The sequence below is a fragment of the Pygocentrus nattereri genome, chromosome 22 (genome assembly GCF_015220715.1).
Source record: "Pygocentrus nattereri isolate fPygNat1 chromosome 22, fPygNat1.pri, whole genome shotgun sequence".
Taxonomy (NCBI): domain Eukaryota; kingdom Metazoa; phylum Chordata; class Actinopteri; order Characiformes; family Serrasalmidae; genus Pygocentrus; species Pygocentrus nattereri.
In genome coordinates this window covers 28,895,939-28,916,525 of record NC_051232.1, presented here as the reverse complement: position 1 = coordinate 28,916,525, position 20,587 = coordinate 28,895,939, and the positions used below count along the sequence as shown (strand labels likewise).

Below are 20,587 nucleotides of genomic sequence, written 5' to 3'. Positions count from 1 at the left end.
AATAATAATGTTAAACAGTATATTTAATAATATTATTAAACGCAATATCAGTAAGGAACAGAAATGTATGTCTCATATACCTGTTACTACCACTGTCACCACTACTATTATTCTTCCCTCTGCTACCATGTCTACTGCTCCTACTGCTGATACGTCTTCTGTTACTGCTACTGCCACTACTAATTCTAGTACTGCTACTTCTGATACTACTGCTACTGCCATTACTGCTTCTGCCTCTACTATTACTGCTGCTATAACTACTGTCACTACTACTAATGCTAGTACTACTACTGAAGATACTACTTCTACTACCACTATTACTACAATATTACTGCTACTACCACTACTACTAATGCTACTGTGACTACTTCTACCCCACTATTACTACTTTTATTACTATTGCTACTGCACCCAATATTAATACTGCTATTACCTCTTTTACAACTTCTACTATTACAAGAACTACTACTGCTGTCATTACTACTAATGCTAATATTACTTCTATTATTACTACCCCTACCATAACTACTGCATCTTCTATAACGACTTATACTGCTTTTTCCACTATTTCTACTGCTACTACTTCTACTACTATTTTAACTACTACTTTTCTGCCTATCACTGCTGCTACTGCTCCTAATACTATTACTACTACAACAACTGCTACTACTTTTTTCATTGTTAGTTCTACTATTTCTTCAACTACTTCTTCTAAAAGTACTCATACCACTATATCTAGTGCTACTGTTCCAGACACTACTACTACTACTACTACTGATAAAACTACCTTTATCACTACTAGTGCTACTACTTCTACTATTACCTGCTTATGTCTTTTGCTATGGTTACTATTACTATTACTGCAACTATTGTTATTACTACTACTACGTCTACTACTATGATTTCTACTTTGCCTATTATTGCTACTACCATTTCTACCAATACTACTTCAATAACCAGCACTGCCAGTACTATTATATGCTACTTGCTTCTTCTATAAGTTTCTTATGATTTATTTTTGATGTAACAAATACTACTGCTACTATAACTTCTACTACCAATACTATTACAGCAACTACTACTTGTACGAATTCCAGTATTGCTAATACTTCTACTACTAATGATACTACTGCAACAACTATTGGTACTGCTAATATTACTATGACCATTACGACTACTGCTACTATTACGTCTACAACTACTTCTACTGCAACAAAGTGTTATTACTGCTTCTACTTCTATTATTACTTCTAAAACTACGTCTACTACTTTTACTACAGCTACTACTACTCCTGCTTTTGCTCCTGCTGTTATTATTACTTTGACAACTACTTCTCCTTCTTTTACTACTGCTGGGACTACCACTGCTTTTGGCACTGCTTTTACTCCTACTACCACGAAGCCATGAGTTTACAAGTATACGCGAATAACATAATATAAAATGGTAAGTGACCGCGTTTTTATTTTATTTTGATACATAAAGTATGCAAAACAACCTGTTTATTCATATGTGAAAATCATGTTTTTTGTTTAGTTTTTTTTGCAAGGGTACTACCACTACTACTACTACTACTAATAATAATAATAAAAGCAGTACATTGGAGAAATGATTCCAAAACAATGGAATACTAAAAAAAACTGTGTGTGTAGTTCTTTGTACTCTGCCTCGCTGCTACATTAGTAAAGGTACAGTATGTATCCATATCACTGGAGAACAGCAGCAGTTATACGGTCCACCAACTAAAAAATCCATTCTGATGGGTAATTATTGTTTTGCTATGGTGGACAGCTGCAGTGCTGGACAGCCTGTTTTGAGGTGTTTACTTAAACACAACTTTGAGACCAGATGCAGTATAAATTCAACATCAACATCCGCTGTGTCGATAGTGAAAAGGATGTAGTAACTAAAGTAAGGAGCCAAACTGCTTTTGTTGCTCTGTACGTCTCTCATTTATACAGCCATAGCTAATTTGTCTATTGTATTGAGACCATTAGGCATACCAGGTGTGCACCATAAAACGTTTGCCTTAATTAGTACACTTTGTCAAATGTGCTGAATATCCATACATGATTTATCACATACACAAAACATTCCCAGCTATAGTTTTATGAAATATACATATTTACATTTGGTTTCGATGTTTGGTTTCAACACATTTTCTGGCTATTTGCTACAAATAACTTGCATGGCCTAGAATACAGCACATAACATGTTGTAAATAACACTGGATTATACACCTCCTCAGATCCTGCACATGTACATATTCACTTATTCATTTCATTTTGGCTCTTTTAATACCTCAGATTACTCATTTTATTTTTTCCTTTAAATATACTTTCAATGGTCCATATTATTATTATGATTCTTATTATTGTTATATGGTTTCCACAGATCCATTTATAACTGTGTCGTAATTCATTTGCCCATGACCAATTTCCAACATCTCCTTTTCCTATAAAAATAAAAAGGCTATTTTTGCTGCTGTGCCTTTAAAACTAATTTCAGTAAAGAGACTCCATACTGACTGGCTGCCCTTATCCTAAAAGCAGTCTGAATACTCCTGATAACTTTAGCCATGCGATGTCAATATATACATATATTTGTTTGATGACATCACAAAAAATGGAATTTAAAACGGGCAATGAATGGTACACACACACACACACACACACACACACACACACACACACACACACACACACACACACACACACACAAACCCTTTTGAAAAAGGTTCTATATAGAACTATCTACAGCACATTCTCCCTCAATCTGAAGAACCACTTTACCATGCAAAGAACCTTTTAAGCATGCAAAGGGTTCTTTGACTGTTCATGTAGAACCATTCATATTGAACCATTTTATTTACTAAAGAACCTTTAAAGAACCATCTTTGTGTGTAAAAGTGTACTTTTAAAACTTATGACTTGTATACACTACACCAAAAAGGTGAGGACAGTTTAGTATGATAGACATATTACCTTGCATATTACGTATTTATCTGGACTGATTAATATGCATATTCTTCATGTGTGTAATATACTTGAAATACAACTGATTCTGAACCAAGTATGTAAATGTCAGTCCTACTTTTACTATTACATCAAACAGTTAAACTGAAAAAAAGAAGGGAAGAAAGGTTCTGTATTCTTACTTTGCTTAACACTCACCTAAAAAAAAAACAGGCACATGTCCGATGGGAGCATATTAGCATGAGCCATGAAAGTCTGTCTATATGCTTTAGCCATTCTCAAATGGGCACACAAAAAAGTAAGACTATAAACTAGTAAACTAGTACTGGGGGTGACTACCCTGATTTCATCAAGAAAGGTAGGCTGTGAGAAAATAATCTGACTTATAAGTATGTCATGGTGGAAGAGGAAAAGAGCATCGGGGGTGGTACCTTCTGAAATTTGAGGTTTGGTGCCTTGCTCCAGGTCTGAACTGTAATCCACAGAGAATAAGGACCTTTGTGCATCAGGGAACAGAGTGTGCAAGGTATTAGAGAAAAGCCTCAAAGGAATAGTTCAGTGAAAAATCCAATGCACACAATTTTTAGCCTAAACGAAGTCCATCCACCATGATATATTTGTTGTCTGAAGTCTACTATTAGATAATCCACTTGCATTAGTAAAATAAGTGAAAAAAAACATATGTTTCCAAAACTGGAGCTCAAAAGCTGATTAAAAGATAAAGATCAACTGTACAAGACCTAAACTGTCTCCATCCGGTTAACAGCATGGAAAGGGCAGTCATGGTCTGAGGAAGATGACAGAACAGATGCAATCATGTCCAGGGAGGATGAAATGACCCCAGGCAACAAGTCTGTCACAGCCTAACTGAAACTATAACTGGTGTTCTTTAGAGAATTAGCAGTTGTGGGTCTGAAGAAAAGGTGGACCAACTAGCACTTGTAGGAAAAGTCCATGCTTAGGCGATTCTAAAAAGCAGCAAACATTAAATAGTAAATTATACTTTCAGGAGAGATTCCAGAGGACTATTCTGGCTAGAACCTCAGTTTGGGACATGAATGTTAAACCTTTGTAATAGAATCTAATGCCCTATGGAGTTTCTAACAAATCCAGAAGGTGAGAATGATGTTTTTCCTCACAAAACTGGTCCCACTCATTGGAAATCAAAATGGGATTTCAATGCAAGTCAACCTGGTAGCTCACAAACCTGTCCCCATCAGATAAACTGCACTTAAAGCATTTATCTCTGAGAGAGAGGAGAACAACAAGCTCCACTCTTGATTCAGATCTGAAAAAAATCCACAGGCGTTTCTGGTCATCCTTACTGGAAAGCACTTATTGAGGAAAGTAAACAGACAAGAAGAACACTTGCAAAGCAAACAAATGAGCTGCTGGAGTTCTCAATACAACAGACTGACCACCCCAGAGAGGCAAAAGCAGAAAATGCATGTTGCCAGGCTGAAAGGTGAGGGAAAAAATTCCTGCAGGTTTCTTTGAAAGCCTGAAAGCACGTCTTCTGAAAAGAATAGAACCTGCTATAAAGACGAAAGTGTAAACTCACTAAATACTGACCATTTTGATAGTATTTTTCTTTATTGAGGCTTCTGTGACTTTTTTATGTCAAATATATGTTTTCTGCTTTTTCCCAATGCTGAAAAATAATCTCTTGTAATTTATAGCCATTTTGTCTCTTTCTTTTGCACAGTTCTGTGGCTAACAGGTTACTGGACGATGCAAACTTATAAATTACCCTCATTCCACAAGGTGATACTGAGATGATTTTTTTTTTACCTTCCTTCTCCCAAAATGCAGTGAGTAAACAAAGCCAGGCTCATGACTCTGACTGAATGCCGGGTACAATTTTCCATCAACATTTAAATTCTGCTATGAAAACCATAAAGAGCCTACCAATGGAAAACAAATAGCGAGTCGACAAGAATCTCTTGGCACAGCAAGAGGACGGATTCTATCTGGAGGGAAGGGGAAAAAAAAAAAAACACAAACAGACAGGCAGACCGCTGCAATTCTTTAGTCACAGAGCCTGAGTGCACAGCAGATACTGCCAATAAAATGCAATCAATATAGGGAGTCAAGACAAAGGGCACCTTTTAGAGGCCAGGGAGATTGGACAGAGCTCCAGGCTCTGCGTTCCACGGACGTGGAGAGAGAGAGAGAGAGAGAGAGAAAGAGAGAGAGAGAGAGAGGCACCTAACTCATTTGTCACCAGGCCTAGAGAACTGACAACTAGGCTATTACTGCAACAGCGTTTCATCATCAAAACAGAAGAGCTTTGCGCAGGGGGAGCTGTGAGAGTGCAGACATGCAGGAGGGACGGTGGGCTCAAAGCGTGACCATGGGCCACTCGTGATCAATCAGGGGCCACAATGTCAAAATCCTGGCCACTGCTTTCATGCCTTTTTCAATGGCTTCCAGGGTTCCAGCTCAGCAGGAAGACAAGGCCTTTTGAGGGCCCATGCAGCCCTATCCATGTTTTGCTCCATTCTGCATGATACAACCACAGATATACACAATAAAGAACTAGCTGGTTATGTCAATCTATGCTTAGCGATGTGAGCCCAACTGGCTGCCAAATGGGTATTCCAGCCCACATTGAAAAATGAATGGTTGTCTATGGATATAATTTTAATGTGGTCCCAAAAATGCAGACCTGTGCAAGTCTTTAAACAGAGGCTGTCTGGTCAAAAACCTAGGGCACTGTTTATGTGCCATCGGCCTTGTGTTCCAGGGTTCTGCCCCTCAGAGCAACCATACAAGATGCTCCAACCAGGAATTCTTCAAAATTATTGCCAAAAATATTCACTCACCCATCCAAATCATTGAATTCAGGTGTTCCAATCACTTTCATGGCCACAGGTGTATAAAACCGAGCCCCTAGGCCTGCAGACTGCTTCTACAGACATTAGTGAAAGAATGGGTCGCTTTCAGGAGCTCAGTGAATTCCAGCGTGGTACCGTGATCAGACGCCACCTGTGCAACAAGTCCAGTCATGAAATTTCCTCACTACTAAATATTCCACAGTCAACTGTCAGTGGGATTATAACAAAGTGGAAGTGATTGGGAACGACAGCAACTCAGCCACAAAGTAGTAGACCACGTAAAATGACACAGCGGGGTCAGCAGATGCTGAGGGGCATAGTGCACAGAGGTCACCAATGTTCTGCAGAGTCAATCACTACAGACCTCCAAACTTCATGTGGCCATCAGATTATCTCAAGAACAGCGTAGAGAGCTTCATGGAATGGGTTTCCATGGCCGAGCAGCTGCATCCAGGCCTTACACCACCAAGTGCAATGCAAAGCATTTAAAGCCGTGGTGTAAAGCGGCGCCACTGAACTCTACAGCAGTGGAGACGTGTTCTCTGGAGCAATGAATCACATTTACCAACCCGATGGACGAGTCTGGGTTTTGCGCTTGCCAGGAGACGGTACTTGTCTGACTGCATTGTGTCAAGTGTAAAGTTTGGTGGAGGGGGGATTAGTTTGGGGGTGTGGGGTTGGTTTTCAGGGGTTGGGCTCGGCCCCTTAGTTCCAGTGAAAGGAACTCTTAAAACTTCAGCACCAAGAGATTTTGGACAATTTCATGCTCCCAACTTTCTGGGAACAGTTTGGGGACGGCCCTTCCTGCTCCAACATGACTGCACACCAGTGCACAAAGCAGGTCCATAAAGACATGGATGAGTGAGTTTGGTATGGAAGAACTTGACTGGCCTGCACAGAGTCCTGACCTCAAACCGATAGAACACCTTTGGGATGAATTAGAGTGGAAACTGTGAGCCAGGCCTTCTCGTCCAGCATCAGTGTCTGACCTCACAAATGTGCTTCTGGAAGAACGGTCAAAAATTCCCATAAACACTCCTAACCCTTGTGAAAAACCTTCCCAAAAGAGTTAAAGCTGTTATAGCTGCAAAGGGTGGGCCGACATCATATTAAACCATGGATTTAAATGGATTACGAATGGGATGTCACTCAATTTCATATGCGTGTGAAGGCAGACAAGCGAATACTTTTGGGAATATAGTGTATTAGAATGCTAACTAGTCAATGATGTTCTTCTACACACAGTGATGCTCATCCGGCTGCCAAATAGGAATCTCATACCATAGTGTAAAATGAATAGTCGTCTATGGAGATAGCGTAAACATATTTAAATCAGGGCAAAAGTGTCAAAAGCCCTACCCCTGCTTATGTGCCATCAGCTTTCGATTCCTGGGTTCCAGCCTGGCATCTACATAAGGCACGTGCAAGCTTCTTCAACCTGCTCACAAGAAAGCAAAGCTTTGCAGCCCATTATGAAACAGTTCTACCCTGACATGAACAAAGCTCATAAAAAATAGTTTGGAGATTTGTTTCCTTGGAGCAATGAGTCAATAAGTAGGATAATGCTTTTCCTTGATTTTATCAATTGTAGACCGACTCTGACTGAATCAAAGGCAGAGGTTGTTCTACCTGCAAAAAACAAAGTTCCCTTGCTACCTAGACCGCTCTAAAGAAGTGCTGTAGAAGAAGCTTTAGTTCTTAATGAAGATGAAACAGTACAATGCATCACATTGAACTGTATCACAGCATATCATATTACACTATCATACTGCACTGTTGTATCACAACTAGCATGTTAGGTTGTGGCTAGTGTATTAACTTAGCCTGTAGCTAGAACGATAGATCATAGATTGGAAAGCAGATTTGAAGTGTGAAGAAGTTTGAATAACATCCATGTAATATTAAGATTCTATACCAAAAGCCAAGAACCAATTAGAAACCTTAATTTTTGAGAGTGTAGCTTAGCTCCAGTATGTTCAATATGCAAGTTTGAATTTCTTTAGTTACTTCTTTATACACTGGCTGATCTGATGATCTGATGAACATCTCTGAGTACTGCAAAACACAGTCAAAGAGCTGGTGAATAGCCACAGTATGCAAATACCTTTATTATGCTAACAGATTCTTTGCATGTATTTTTCTTATCTAACTGAAACGTAACAATGGAAACCAAAATGAATTTCAAAGGAAGGCAAGTTGTCCTAAAACCTTTAACAGGGAATGCATATTAACATGAGTATGGCTGAGCCAAACACCATGACTATTATAGAAATTAGCAAGGAAACATGGATAACACTTATCTGAAGTTGGTTTGCGCCTAGGTGCATGGCGGTGTTAATGAAGTGCTCTCAATTGCATTGCTTGCCTTAATTATTTGATTAAGACAGGCCTCTTATACAAAAGCAGGCAAACTTAATTGCTCAGCTCAGGTCAATAAACATCTTCGGTTATTTAATTTAGCGCAACATTAATGTAATTGACTGGTGGAAAGATGTTTGGCTGCAAATAGAGAGAAAACTTTCAGTTCTTTATGAAGGCAAGGCAAGCACAATGATGAAAACACACCAATTTGGCTTGAAAAAGACATGGCTGGTCCCTTCGGGTCTCTTTTCAAATCCCAGGCCGCGTCCGTCTAAATCGAATACGCCTGGCGCGTCTTGCGATGCTATCGTTGGAAAGCTCTACTTGGCAGGAAGGAAATGATAATGTTGCGTGGAGAAATTTGTTCTGTGGATGTTCTATGGTTTTTTTCATCCGCAATGTGTTAAAACGTCATTGTTTTAACCACTGGCTGAGATGCTTCCTTTGCTTTAATGAGCGGAGTCGTCTAATGAGCCTGAGAAGGAGAGCAGAGCAGCCCTGTGCTAAAGAACCGAAGAGCTAGTTACGGAAAGTCCCCAAAAGACTTTCTTCAAGGTTCAGTGAGGACAGGCTTGTCTGATAGAGTTTGAGAGGGGGTGTAATCTAGGACAACAGTAAAGACGTAGTGAAAAGAAAAGAAATAAGGGAAGCTCCATATGCAAGTTGAAGGGTTCTTTGTCAAAATTAAAAGATCAACTATGCTCTGCTACGGCCAGTCATAGACAATTAGGCACATCGCTGTGGGCTGCTCATGCCTTTTTGGGTTAGAAGATCCATTAGGCACCCAAAAACTCATATGTACAGTGAATAGAGTAAGTGGACAAGCAGAAAAGCAGAAAAGATGGAAAAAACCCTCTAAACTAAATATGGTTTGAGGGTCACTTACAGTTTTACACGCTATTCTTCGACTGATTTTTGCCATTTACAGACTAGTCCCAATCCCTGTTGCACTGGACTAGTTTATCTCACAGATCCAGAAGCCAAACATGTTAATGCAGGTCAAGCAAGCTTCTAATGGGTTGTATTTTCTACGATTACTCGATGTTTGCATCACACATGGTCAATAGCCATTATTTCTGGATCACTAAAAGTTGACAGTATTATGCATTTGTGAGTATTAAGTAATGCTGTAGCTGCCATAACAATCTGCTCTTTAATCAGCTGGTGGGATCTTGCTTTTCTAACTGATTTCTTAACTGGGAAGTGTTTAATATGCTAGAAAGCTGAATGTGGTTAGTAGCAGTGATTTTTTTCAACTGGGCAGGACTTGAATTAGCAGACTGCTGCTTAATTGGGTGAAAAACAGCATGCAGTGGTGGACAGTAACTAAGTAAATGTAATTAATTACTGTGCTTAAGTACTTTTTGTGCACGTTTACTTTAAGTTTTTCAATTTTGGTGCGACTTTTTAATTCACTCCACTACATTTCAAAGCCAAATATCTTACTTTTTACACTACATTACGAGAAATCTGTCATTGCTTTTGGCTTTTGTGTGCATAAAAATGTAACATCAGAATTAAAGATGCGTGAAGCAAGTGCACCAATCGTGTTTTGACCTGTTGGAGATAGTTACCCATGCAAGCACACGGACATGAACTAACCTAACTTTGTGTAAACAGACCACAATATAGAAATATGTACAGATATGCAGTCGTGACTGATGTGTCTTTTTCTGAATTTATATAAACAATATTTCATTTTATAAATATAATTTATAAATTAATTTAGTCTGGTTTAAGTTTATGAAGACCTACAAATCAATATAGTAAAGGACGCCCATGTGTTATCCTGAGTTTAAAGCCAGTTTTTTTTTTTATTAAACTTAAACTTGCAACTACAAGGCAAATAAATCTTAAACTAAAACTTTGCCTGTGTGTAAAAAGTGATTTCAGAGCCACTCGGTTCTCCCTCATGGAAACTGTCTGCCTTCAGTGTTTTGTGCTTATGATAATTAGACATTAGTGACTAATTAATGACATTCTATTAAAAGACTGATTTACCAAATCAGTGACACTGGAGTATTCACACGTAAATTGAGTTTATAAAGCAAGAGTCTTAAATAAAATATTATTTATATAAAACAGTAATAGAACATTAGAGTCATAATTAATCTTTTAGTACTTTTACTTTTAATACTTTGGTACATTTGAAGGCAAATGTTTTGTACTTTTATGCAAGTGGAGGTCTAAAGGGAGGAACTTCTACTTTTACTGGAGTAGTATTTTACCTTGGGTATCTACTTGAACTCAAGTACATGGTTTATGTACTTAGTCCACAACTGACAGTAGGCAATTCAGCCTGTTGGTGCTCTAAAAATTTAAAAAACACTTCCAGAAAAATGAGATTGACATGAGAGTAGTGACTCACTCTGAGACAGCAAAGACACATTACAATTAATGCACCCCTGCCCACCTTTGCAAATGAAGTAAAAAAAAAATACAAAAAAGCACAAAGCCATCCAACCTTATAGTCACCCTCTTATCCATCTTACCTGCCTCTAGCTGTCACAGAGATCTAGGAAAGCAAGAGATCTGGCAATAGTTCTAGTTCCAAAAATAGCACCTATGCATCACATTCTAAATAAGAGCCGACGCTAGATAAGGCCAAAAGGCTATGATCCATGAGAAGAGTCTGCAGACCACACAGGTCAGTGATTTCATATATATTACTGGACAAAAACTAAGCAAATGTTAATGGGGATTTTACATTGAAAATCCCATTTATTTTATAATAGTCGGGGTCCATGACGAGGCTAATCTGTGTTTGGGAAGTCAGCCCCGTAACGATGCATTCGGTTCCTCAATTCTTTAAAGATTTCTGCTCTCATGAATACGCTGAAAATGAGCTGGAATCTCTGCAATGTGCTTGAGCTCAAGCCACTGCCTCGGACTGTCCATCTCTCTAATAGATAAATTGGCAACTTGGAAACAAACATTGCTAAACAGTTCTTAAATTGGACATACGGGGCTGTGCAAAAGTCAGAGACCACCTTTCATTTAACTCATTTCTAGTCAAAACAGCCATTGAGTACAGTTCATTCATTTTTCAGATATTTCTGATGAGATTTGATAAGAGTTTAAACAACGGGAGTTCAAAAAATGATTAAAAACTAAACAAAAAATGGAACTCCTAACAAACACCTGAACCAAAAACAGCACTTACAACTTTAATCTTTGAGAGGTGTTTTTGCCTTGATGCTGAAAACTGACTGGAAATTAAACAGATCCGCAGTCATTTTGCACAGTACTGATAAGTACTAAAACAGTTCAACTGGTATACAAACTTTGCATTATGTGAAGGTTATTTAGGCTCTTCACACTCCCATCACATTTACAATAACAGTTCTTCATAGAACAAGCCACTGAAAGGATCTTCAGGGAACCAAAAGTGGTTCTTCTATGACACTGTTCTTCTAAAGAGGCCTTTATTCACAAAAGCACAGTCATTCTGATAGCGCTGTTCTTCAACTGAAGCAAACAAGTGAAAAATTCCAAACTTACATCAATGCATTTGTTCTTATTCAAACCTTCTGGAGAACCAGTCATCGGAAAGATAAGATCTACTTATTGCTATGTGAAAGTGCATTTTTCTGTTCTGCAAGCACAATTTCTTCCCCTTCAAAACAAAAAAAACTCCTTCAATGGAGACAAAAAACATAGTCATTTTGACTGTGGAATTTAGGGAGCTCCCTAAGCAGCAGTGCAAAGTTTACAACAAGCCGTTTACCTCCTTGAGGCAGCCCATGAAGTTGTTGCTAACAGGCGATCCGGGCAGGTCGGCCGTGCTAGGGCTCCCTCCGACATAGAAAAAGTCGTCCGAGCCTAGCATGGTGTAGTCCTCCTGCGTATATCCCGTGGAGGTCAGAATTCCATCCACGGATATCGTTACCTAGACGACAAAGCAAAGGAAAAGGACACGCTATGCTCCAATAACCTTTTGGTTGCAGTTTGGTTTTACCGCTCTGGACTGTTCTACCAGGTTCTTTTACTTTTCCCTTATTTTTTTTAAGCTTATCTGGAACCCATTTTCATGTCTTTATTGTTATGAATGAATGTCTTTATTTTCATTTTTATCTGGTCCAGTTAGAGATTAATTTGAAGGTTATGCTAGCCCCATATTCATCTAGTTAACTTACAAACAGATTGCCCAAAAAGGAGTGTTAGTATTACATCTACTGCAACTCAAAAAGTAATTTAGCAGACACAAAAATGGTGTTAGTAAAAAATGTTAACTTGGTTAGTTTGGCTAAGTCTTATTAGTAGTTTTAGTCATTTGTTTTTGCATCAAAACAAAGTAAAATGCCACAGGGTTAGACTGGAAGCACAGGCAATGCAAAGCACGACCACGGTTTGCTTTCGGAAAATTCAGCAGAACAGACAAAAACCGAAGAGATCTCTAAAATCATCGAGTCGTGCTGGCTCGTGTTTCTTTTTGCTAGCTGCATGCACGCAAAAAGAAAGAGCCGAGTTCAAGAAGCCGTTCAAGACATGATGTTCAGGCAGCGAGTGATGGGTGGAGCTAGGAATGAGCGAAGGGACTGGGACTAAGATCAGAGAGAAGACACCACAGACAACGACGTGTGATGAAGAGCAGTGGTGTATTGCTAAGCCGAACAGGCGGCGGGCGTTCGTAAAGCATGCCATGCCGAGGTAATGGGATCAGAAACTGGCTGAGCCAAAAGAGCATCAGGCCAGTCAGCCAGCAGCAGGTCCTCCCTGTGAACCACTGCTTGATGCGAAAGGCTCAAGACGATGCTCCTGAAAGGCGGACCCAAACAGAACTGGACAAGGAAACAAGGTAAAGGGAGGAAGAACCAACAAATGAAGAGAAAACAAACAAAAAACAAAAGGAGTCGGAAAAAAGTAAGCAGAGAAGTACCAACCGCAATTCCCCGTTTTTTTTTTTGTTTTGTTTTGTTTTGTTTAAGACGTCTACATTAAAAAGAAAGAAAAGAAAAAAACACACGGCAAACCCAAACTAAGAAACAATTAGAATGATATCTACCGAACAATGTAGTTTGTTTACCATAGCGTGTCCAATGCCTGAGTGCTTTGTGGAAAAGAGGGGAAAGGAAATTAAAACTGTGAACAGAACAACGACCGTTACTCAAAAAAGATATGATGGTTACTACCAAGGTTAGTACACTGTCCGTTAAAAAGAAACGATCTGTTAGTAGAATGACACATTCCATGAATGACGTTAGTTTTCCACAGCATGTTAGTAACACAAAAAAGAAAGGGCAAAGAAAGTTTTTTGAGGAAAAGAAAAAGCAGGCTAACATTAACTACAGGTTGGTGCTAGCATTGATATCTCTAACTGCCTATATAGAGTAATGTACGCTATTAAGTTTCCATTTTTCATTCTTGCCCATCCCAACACAGTACATGACTGACAAACATCGAATGGCTTGTAAGGCCTAAAGCACATCAGTCGACCCTCTTTAACCAAAGCCCGGCATCATGTTGTTTAGAAAGTTAGTGTGCTAGCACGGCGACCAGTCTCGTCGCCTGGGAAATGAGAGCTCCCGTGCCTTCCTATTTAGGTCTCAGTGATGAACTTTAGGTTCACTTTATTGCAATGAGACAAAGCAAAGTAGATCCTTACACAGAATGGAGCGAGGATGATCTGTCTTTTTCCCCCAATTATGCTGATTATGCATGCATTCATAATGTGCGTCGTTTGATTTCTGTGCATTCATCTGATGAAAATGCCCAAATTGTTTATTTTCTGATCGTTGATAAGTTTATTATTTGAGCAAGGGCATACTCTGTCTAGGATTGGTCTTGTACAGTACTTTCATAAGTATTTTCAGCCAAGTGAATTATAGTGTTGTCCAATCCCACCAGAATCCTTACAGATTATTTCCATTTTCTCTAAAATCAAGGAGACTGCAGCTTGCCATAATATTTCTTGTATACCTAGTTCATATCTTCCATATCTTCGTATACCTCTTGCAAGCTTGTTGCAGACTTCAACACGATTTCAGAACAATAATTTCATGGACCAACGCCTCTTTGCTTGGTTTCAGTATGACATAGTGGATGACCTTGGTTTTCCCCAAAATCTAGAAACCTGGCAGATCTCACCATATATCTTCTGCACCTCCTATGTCTTTATATTTTCATATATCTCCTATAGGTCTGTTGTAGGCATTGCCTTATTGTCTCCAGGTCAAGGATTGGGCACCCCAGGTGTAGAGGACAGCTCCAACCTTGATCAAATATACAAGATCCAGTTAAAGAAGGTCTTTAGAAGCATCTGAATATTAAAGCCAGGTGTGCTGTTCAGTCCTATTCTATATCATTATGTCTGGTTTCAATGTCATGGTCTTTGCATTACCATGTTACCACACCAAAATCTAGAAGCTTGGTAGACCCTAACTCTCCATATCTTCTACACCTTCGTGTGAGGGCATCTTTCGCATCTCCTTATGTTTCCTACAGCTCACTTAACATTGTGGAATGCCTTAACACTTCTGCTTTCATGACCAAGTGGATGCTTTTCTGACATGAACATCAAGGTGAACAGTTTGACCTTTACTGAGTGAGCCACTCTTGGCTTTTGGCTATGTTTTTGAAACTGCTGGCCACATTGTCTTCTAACCTCTACCGATTCTTCTGTTAGCTGGAAGTCTTTTCTTTGGGTGCTATTATTGTTATTGTATGGGCTTGCTTGTACTGCCAATTTGCATGAAAAACACGGCCTCATCATTGAATAGTGCCTGGACAGCCTAAGTAGTAGGTGCTCTAAATCATTGACCAGACTGGTCATTATTGGACTTGGGGTGATTCTAATGGTGTTGTGAGGATGTAGTCAGACAACTGGCTTTGTTTCCTACAAGTCAATGGAGTTAATGAATGCACACGTCAATATTGTCTGCGTTACTGGCCTTATCGAGCCCAGTTCTGCAACTGGCTACCAGCCCATACGAAAAACAGAATATCCTGAAGATATATTTTGTTTATATTATGCAAGAATATAAACAAAATCATTTTCAAAGGGAGAAAGGAGCATTAAGGTATGTCCCTGCTCAAACATCTTTCTAATCAATTCTAAAATTTGACCGCTCTAACTGATCAGATTAGGTCAGCACCCCCTGCACTGTTACCTGACGAAGATTCCTTGTTACTTTGACATCATGCCAATCATTGTCATTAAACTTTCCATTGACCGGCTCCACCAGGGCTTCAAAAGCCCCGGACCCCAAATTAATGACAAGCGAAAGCGCCCCATTTTTCAGCGCCAGGTTGACGTAGTCAGCTGATTTGCCCGTGTGCAGCATCAGTCCGTTCCTGTGCTGCGTCTTGAACGAGAGCGTGATTTCGTCGCTGCTGCTTTGTATCGGGTTCTGGGACAGGTCATAGCAGAAGTACTCGGAGCCTTTGAAGGATGCCACGTATTCTTCTTTCCCTGAAATAAAGACCAAAAAAAAAGAAAGAAAAAGGTTGAGTTGTCTGGGCTTTCTTTTAATACTTTGTCACAATGCAAGTGTGCACTATTACAGAAGCACGGTCCCCCAAGTAAAGACCACGATGTTTATCTACTGCTAGCAAGATGGCACAGATGGAGTAAAGGAGGATGCTGTTGCCAGAGTACTGAGACATTGTAATGCTAATGGATGCTCTTTATAAATAGTGTGGGATACAACAGTGTAAGCAAAGAGAGAGATAGTGTCATACAGGCGGTACAACAGGTTTAATCATAATTGCAATAATAGCCTTTGCAATGCAATATTGTAGAAGTATGCAATGCACAAACAAGCCTCTAACCAATCACTGACCAGTTCGTTGTGAGTTGTGAGCATCCTGACCAACCACAGATGTCATTTGGGTAATATGAAAGGCATCACAGTATTCAACATATACTACCATCTACCAACAACCATTAAAAGGCATACCAGCCTAAAACCACTAAGTATGTTTAATATGTCATTGTGTTATGTAATATTTTTAGAATAGCATTATATCTTGCCGACAGAATTCAGACAAAAATATTTTATAACGTCTTCATGTTTTGGTTCAATGTTCTCTTACTACAACACCCAACATGCATTACACAAATACATAATATAGCAGGAATTACATGATATATCAGGAGTCCCTGTGGTGTCAACCAATCCTGACTGCTAGCCACTGGTCTACAGACTAATAAATACATATCAAGCCATCATTATTCACTCCTCCCTTCATTATTGAATAAGACTGTAAAGAAAACAGTACTTTTATCTTTATTCAGCACAGGTAGGCAGCAGACAGGCCCTTTCAGCCTTTGGAAAGAAGTCAGGCTGAGGTAAGATATCTAGACAGCTCTGGAATTTTCAAACTTTAGCTTGTAAGAGCTTGTTCTCCTCATGTAAGGAGTCATATCGGTCATTTGAGTACTTCATTCTCTACGTTCTAAAGATTTAAAGACTTACTGATGGCTGCTTCCTAGCAGTAACATGAATTATCCAAACAGTTTTCCCAGTTTTTAAACTAGAAAATCTAGAGACTGCAATGCTGCTGTATGAGGCAAATAAGAATGTTTACAACAGATTTAGCCACGGCTGTGTTTTAGTCTCCCTTTAATTACATCACATGAGTTTTCATGAGTTTTCCAATGTACTGTCAATATACTGGAACTTATATTGCACTCACAATATGTGCACTCGCAATATCTAACTAAATCTAAAACAAGAATAAAGATCCCCTTGCACTTTGGCACTGGCAAAAACGTTTGAGAGCTCCTTGGGTGGTAAAGAAAAACAAATGGATCCTCAAACAAATCAAGCTTCACCGCTCAGTCAATGCTCAGATAACAAAGCTACAGATCTTCTATAATAGACATATTCTGAGAAGAGCCAATTAATTGGAGAAGGTTGCTATGTCTGGAAACTTCGATGGTAAATGAGGAAGATACAATCAGAGGAATCACAAAACCAAAAACGGAAGACCCACAGAGAAGTTAGGATATTCCGGAGAAAAATGACCCATATGATCTCCAGGAGTGGGAAACCACTTGATAATAATAAGAGCAGTATGACCATGTTGTGCAGCTCTACCCCCAACACTAAAAATAGTTTCCACTAAGAGAATCAGATTAACTCTTAATATAGTTTATCAGGGAACATTTTTGTTTAAAATATATCTCTAAAATAGCACTAAATGACTTAATATATTGTTATAACTCTGCTATTTCTACTACCACATAACATTGTAACTTCTATTTCACCAAATACGATGGCTTTCCACTTTAACGTGAGAGCACGTACCCAGTCTGAAACTTCTGATGATATAAATATGGAAGAAGCAGCCAAGTATCTGTTAAATGTCCAAAGGTATGAACAAACAGTCTTTTGGTTGCTTTTCAACACAAGCAGCAGAAATCCCCCTCCGACTTAGGTCTTGCTTGTTCTTTTCTAAGTGCATTATTTAGAGCAGAACAGAGAACAGATAAATAAGGTTAAACCCCATTGACCTCTGTGTTTACCAGCCGTTCTCTCCATACCAGCCATCACAGTGATTGACACCTTCCCTGAATGGGTCATCTGCCCCTTTCTCCCACATCCCACGGCTTTGGCTGCATGCTGCTGATCAATATTGTTAAAGAATGTGCTCTGTGGGACGCCTCTAAGAATGGATTCTGTTTTGTTGCAGAGCTGCTGCTATAAGCATCCACATACAGAAGCTACAGCGAACAGCTCCTGTCTGCTCTATTCTCTCTTCATTACCTGCTGTACCGCTGGATGGATTTCTTTCATCTGTATACTGCCGAGGTTGCGAGACTCACTGAACTCCGTCGTGTAACATAGATTCCTAGCAGTGGTGGGAAATAAATCACTACAAGTGTTGTGATATTACGGGTAAAACACGTTATTATTACACTGAGTTTGAATACTTTGAAAAGTTTGAAAAAGTTCAAATTTATATCTTGAATTCACCGTTTTTGTAGCGTTACAAGAACCAATTTGCATATATCCACCCAATCAACCTACAGAAGTTTAGCCCTGCCCCTTCAAGTTGAAGTTATAAGGAGTTATACGGAGTATAGTTATAAGGAGTATAGTTGAAGATTAAGGAGTGTTTCATTGCAGACTTCTTTTTGAATAAGCCACAATACATGAAAGCTATTCAGAACAGAGCTCAGTTACGTGTTTCAGTCTGAAAGGCTCAGTAAACAGCTTGTTTAAATACGATAGATAAAGAGAGGTTGTGCGATGGTCAAGTAAAAATGTTTTTGGTACATGAATATGAAAAGGGCTCTTTACATTTCATGTGTATTAAGCCTATTAGATATAAGCCTATTATATTATATATTTAGTTTGTGACAGCACTGAATGGTTGTTTTTTTTTTTCCCTTCAAGTACGACCACAAGCTGCTATTTCTGGGAATGGCTATATAGCATAGTGGATAACACCATCGCTCTACAAGTGGCCAAGATTTGATTCCCACGTCCATAGACTAGACTTCTAATATTACATTCATTGTTGATATGAAATGTTGCGTTGCCTATTTCACAATTCTGTTACATTTCAATAATAAACTTAAATAAAACGAACATTTTTAACAAAGTTTAACTTGCACGCAAAAGTAATACACTGACAACATATAGGTGTGATTCTCAGGTGTTCGCATGCTTTTGGCCATATAGTGTGTATCCCAATATAATATATTTTGTGGTAATAAAACATACCACAAAACATTAACATATCACAAACCTAAAAAAAAATCCAATATCATGGTTTACGCATTCATACCAATTCCCACCTTTTATTACTATGAATAGAATTTAAACAGTGATCAGTGATCCTAATTAAAATGTGACAAATATAAAGTATGTATGTGAGGAAAACAGCCATAAAAAGGCAAAATAATGGTGTAACACAAAACTGCATTTCAGAAGCATCTGCCACTGTGAGGGAGTGGCTCCATATGGCTCTAATGTGCTATCTAAGATGATCATTTCAAGCAGCAGTTGATGAGTGAAAGGATTCAGATGGTTTGATGTGAAACGCTCAGTTCTACAGAAACTTACCAAGCCAGAACTGTTCACAGTGGTGGTGATAGGAACCGGGCGTCTAAAGCTTGAATACCTCAAAAAGCTGCCTTACAGAAAACTACTGCATGAAATGCTTATGAATGTTTTCTGATGCCTGAAGTGCTGTTTTATCAAAGCTTTAAGATAATCTTTTAGCCTAAATATTTTTTTAACAATCAGTCAGGGTAGAGAGGTACACGTAAGGCAGTGCAAGGCAAAACAGTCCCCAAAGAAAACTTCAAAAAACATATATTGGCAATTGTAATTGTCTTGAATTTACTTGAAATATCTAATACTTCTTAGTCTGAATGACAATTTAGCTTATTACTTTACTTTATATTACTTGTTTTAAGCAGATTTCATCTAAATAATTTAGATCTGAAACACTCCCTATGACTTCACTGTGAATGGCTGGGGCTGTAGGCTGAGCGAATACCCATAAATGCATCATTTTTTGTGACATCACAAAAACAAAGACATCAGTATAAACTGGTTTGTAGCTTCGTTGCTGTATATGAATTAAATGGTACATTTTGAAATTTGACAACGTCTCTTATTTAACGGGTAGAAGTAGTTTTCCATGACATAGGCCCAAGAATAATTAAGCTTTAATCTATTGACAACTGGAATAGACAAAGTGCTTTAAATGAGCAAAATGATCTAACAACAGACTACGAATATAAAACTACAACATATTCATTTATCCACCCATCAATAATCTGAAAAATAAGAAATGAAAAAGTTAGAAATGAACTAAATGAATGTTTTTTGTACAACAATTTAAAAATGTGAAATGAAGTTTTTTCGAGATTTTTTCCCTTCGAAATAGCTTTACCCCACTGCACGCTTTTCTGTCAAATTTCCAGGGTAAAATGTAGCCAACTGAGTCTTCTGTCCAAAGAACTTTCGGCCAAAATTCTCTAATGCTTCATATTAAGTCATTTCTGACCATCATAAATACCAAAAGGTGCTAATCAAGGCTGAATCATGTTTGAGATTTTTTTCCTGAATAATTGTATCACTCGGAGAGGTTTTCCTCCTATTTTCAGTGTTCTAGCCTGCATTCCCTTATCAAAGCTGTCGATAATTATATCTGGTTAATCCAATTTATCCATTTGGCCATTATTAATGTGATGGCAGCATGACTTTCTCCATTGAAAGAAATCTCAGGCATGAAACACATTCCTAGCGACAATGCAGCCAGGCTAAACGGCAAATCCAGATCCAGATCCAGAGAGAGAGAGACAGAGAGAGAGAGAGAGAGAGAGAGACAGAGAGACAGAGAGAGAGAGAGAGAGAGAGAGAGAGAGAGAGAGAGAGCTTCTTGTTTTCCCCCCCTCATTCTCTCTCCAAAGCCCCTTTTTAGAGCACAGGCACACCACAACACGAGCCGTTTCA

General features: G+C 38.8%; 1 protein-coding gene across 22 annotated transcripts in view; it reads right to left on the bottom strand.

Moving 5' to 3' along the window:
* LOC108443646 (neurexin-1a-like) overlaps nucleotides 1-20,587 on the bottom strand; it is a 537,123-nt gene that overhangs the window by 343,901 nt on the left and 172,635 nt on the right. For 8 of the 22 annotated variants that reach the window (XM_037532641.1, XM_037532643.1, XM_037532657.1 and 5 more), the window contains 3 exons: nucleotides 15,281-15,582; nucleotides 13,177-13,221; nucleotides 11,899-12,060 (listed from right to left, as the gene is read on the bottom strand). In XM_037532641.1, the coding sequence (XP_037388538.1) occupies nucleotides 11,899-12,060; nucleotides 13,177-13,221; nucleotides 15,281-15,582 (509 nt within the window). The remainder of the gene's footprint in view (nucleotides 1-11,898; nucleotides 12,061-13,176; nucleotides 13,222-15,280; nucleotides 15,583-20,587) is intronic. The other 14 variants (XM_037532645.1, XM_037532651.1, XM_037532649.1 and 11 more) reach the window with 2 other exon arrangements.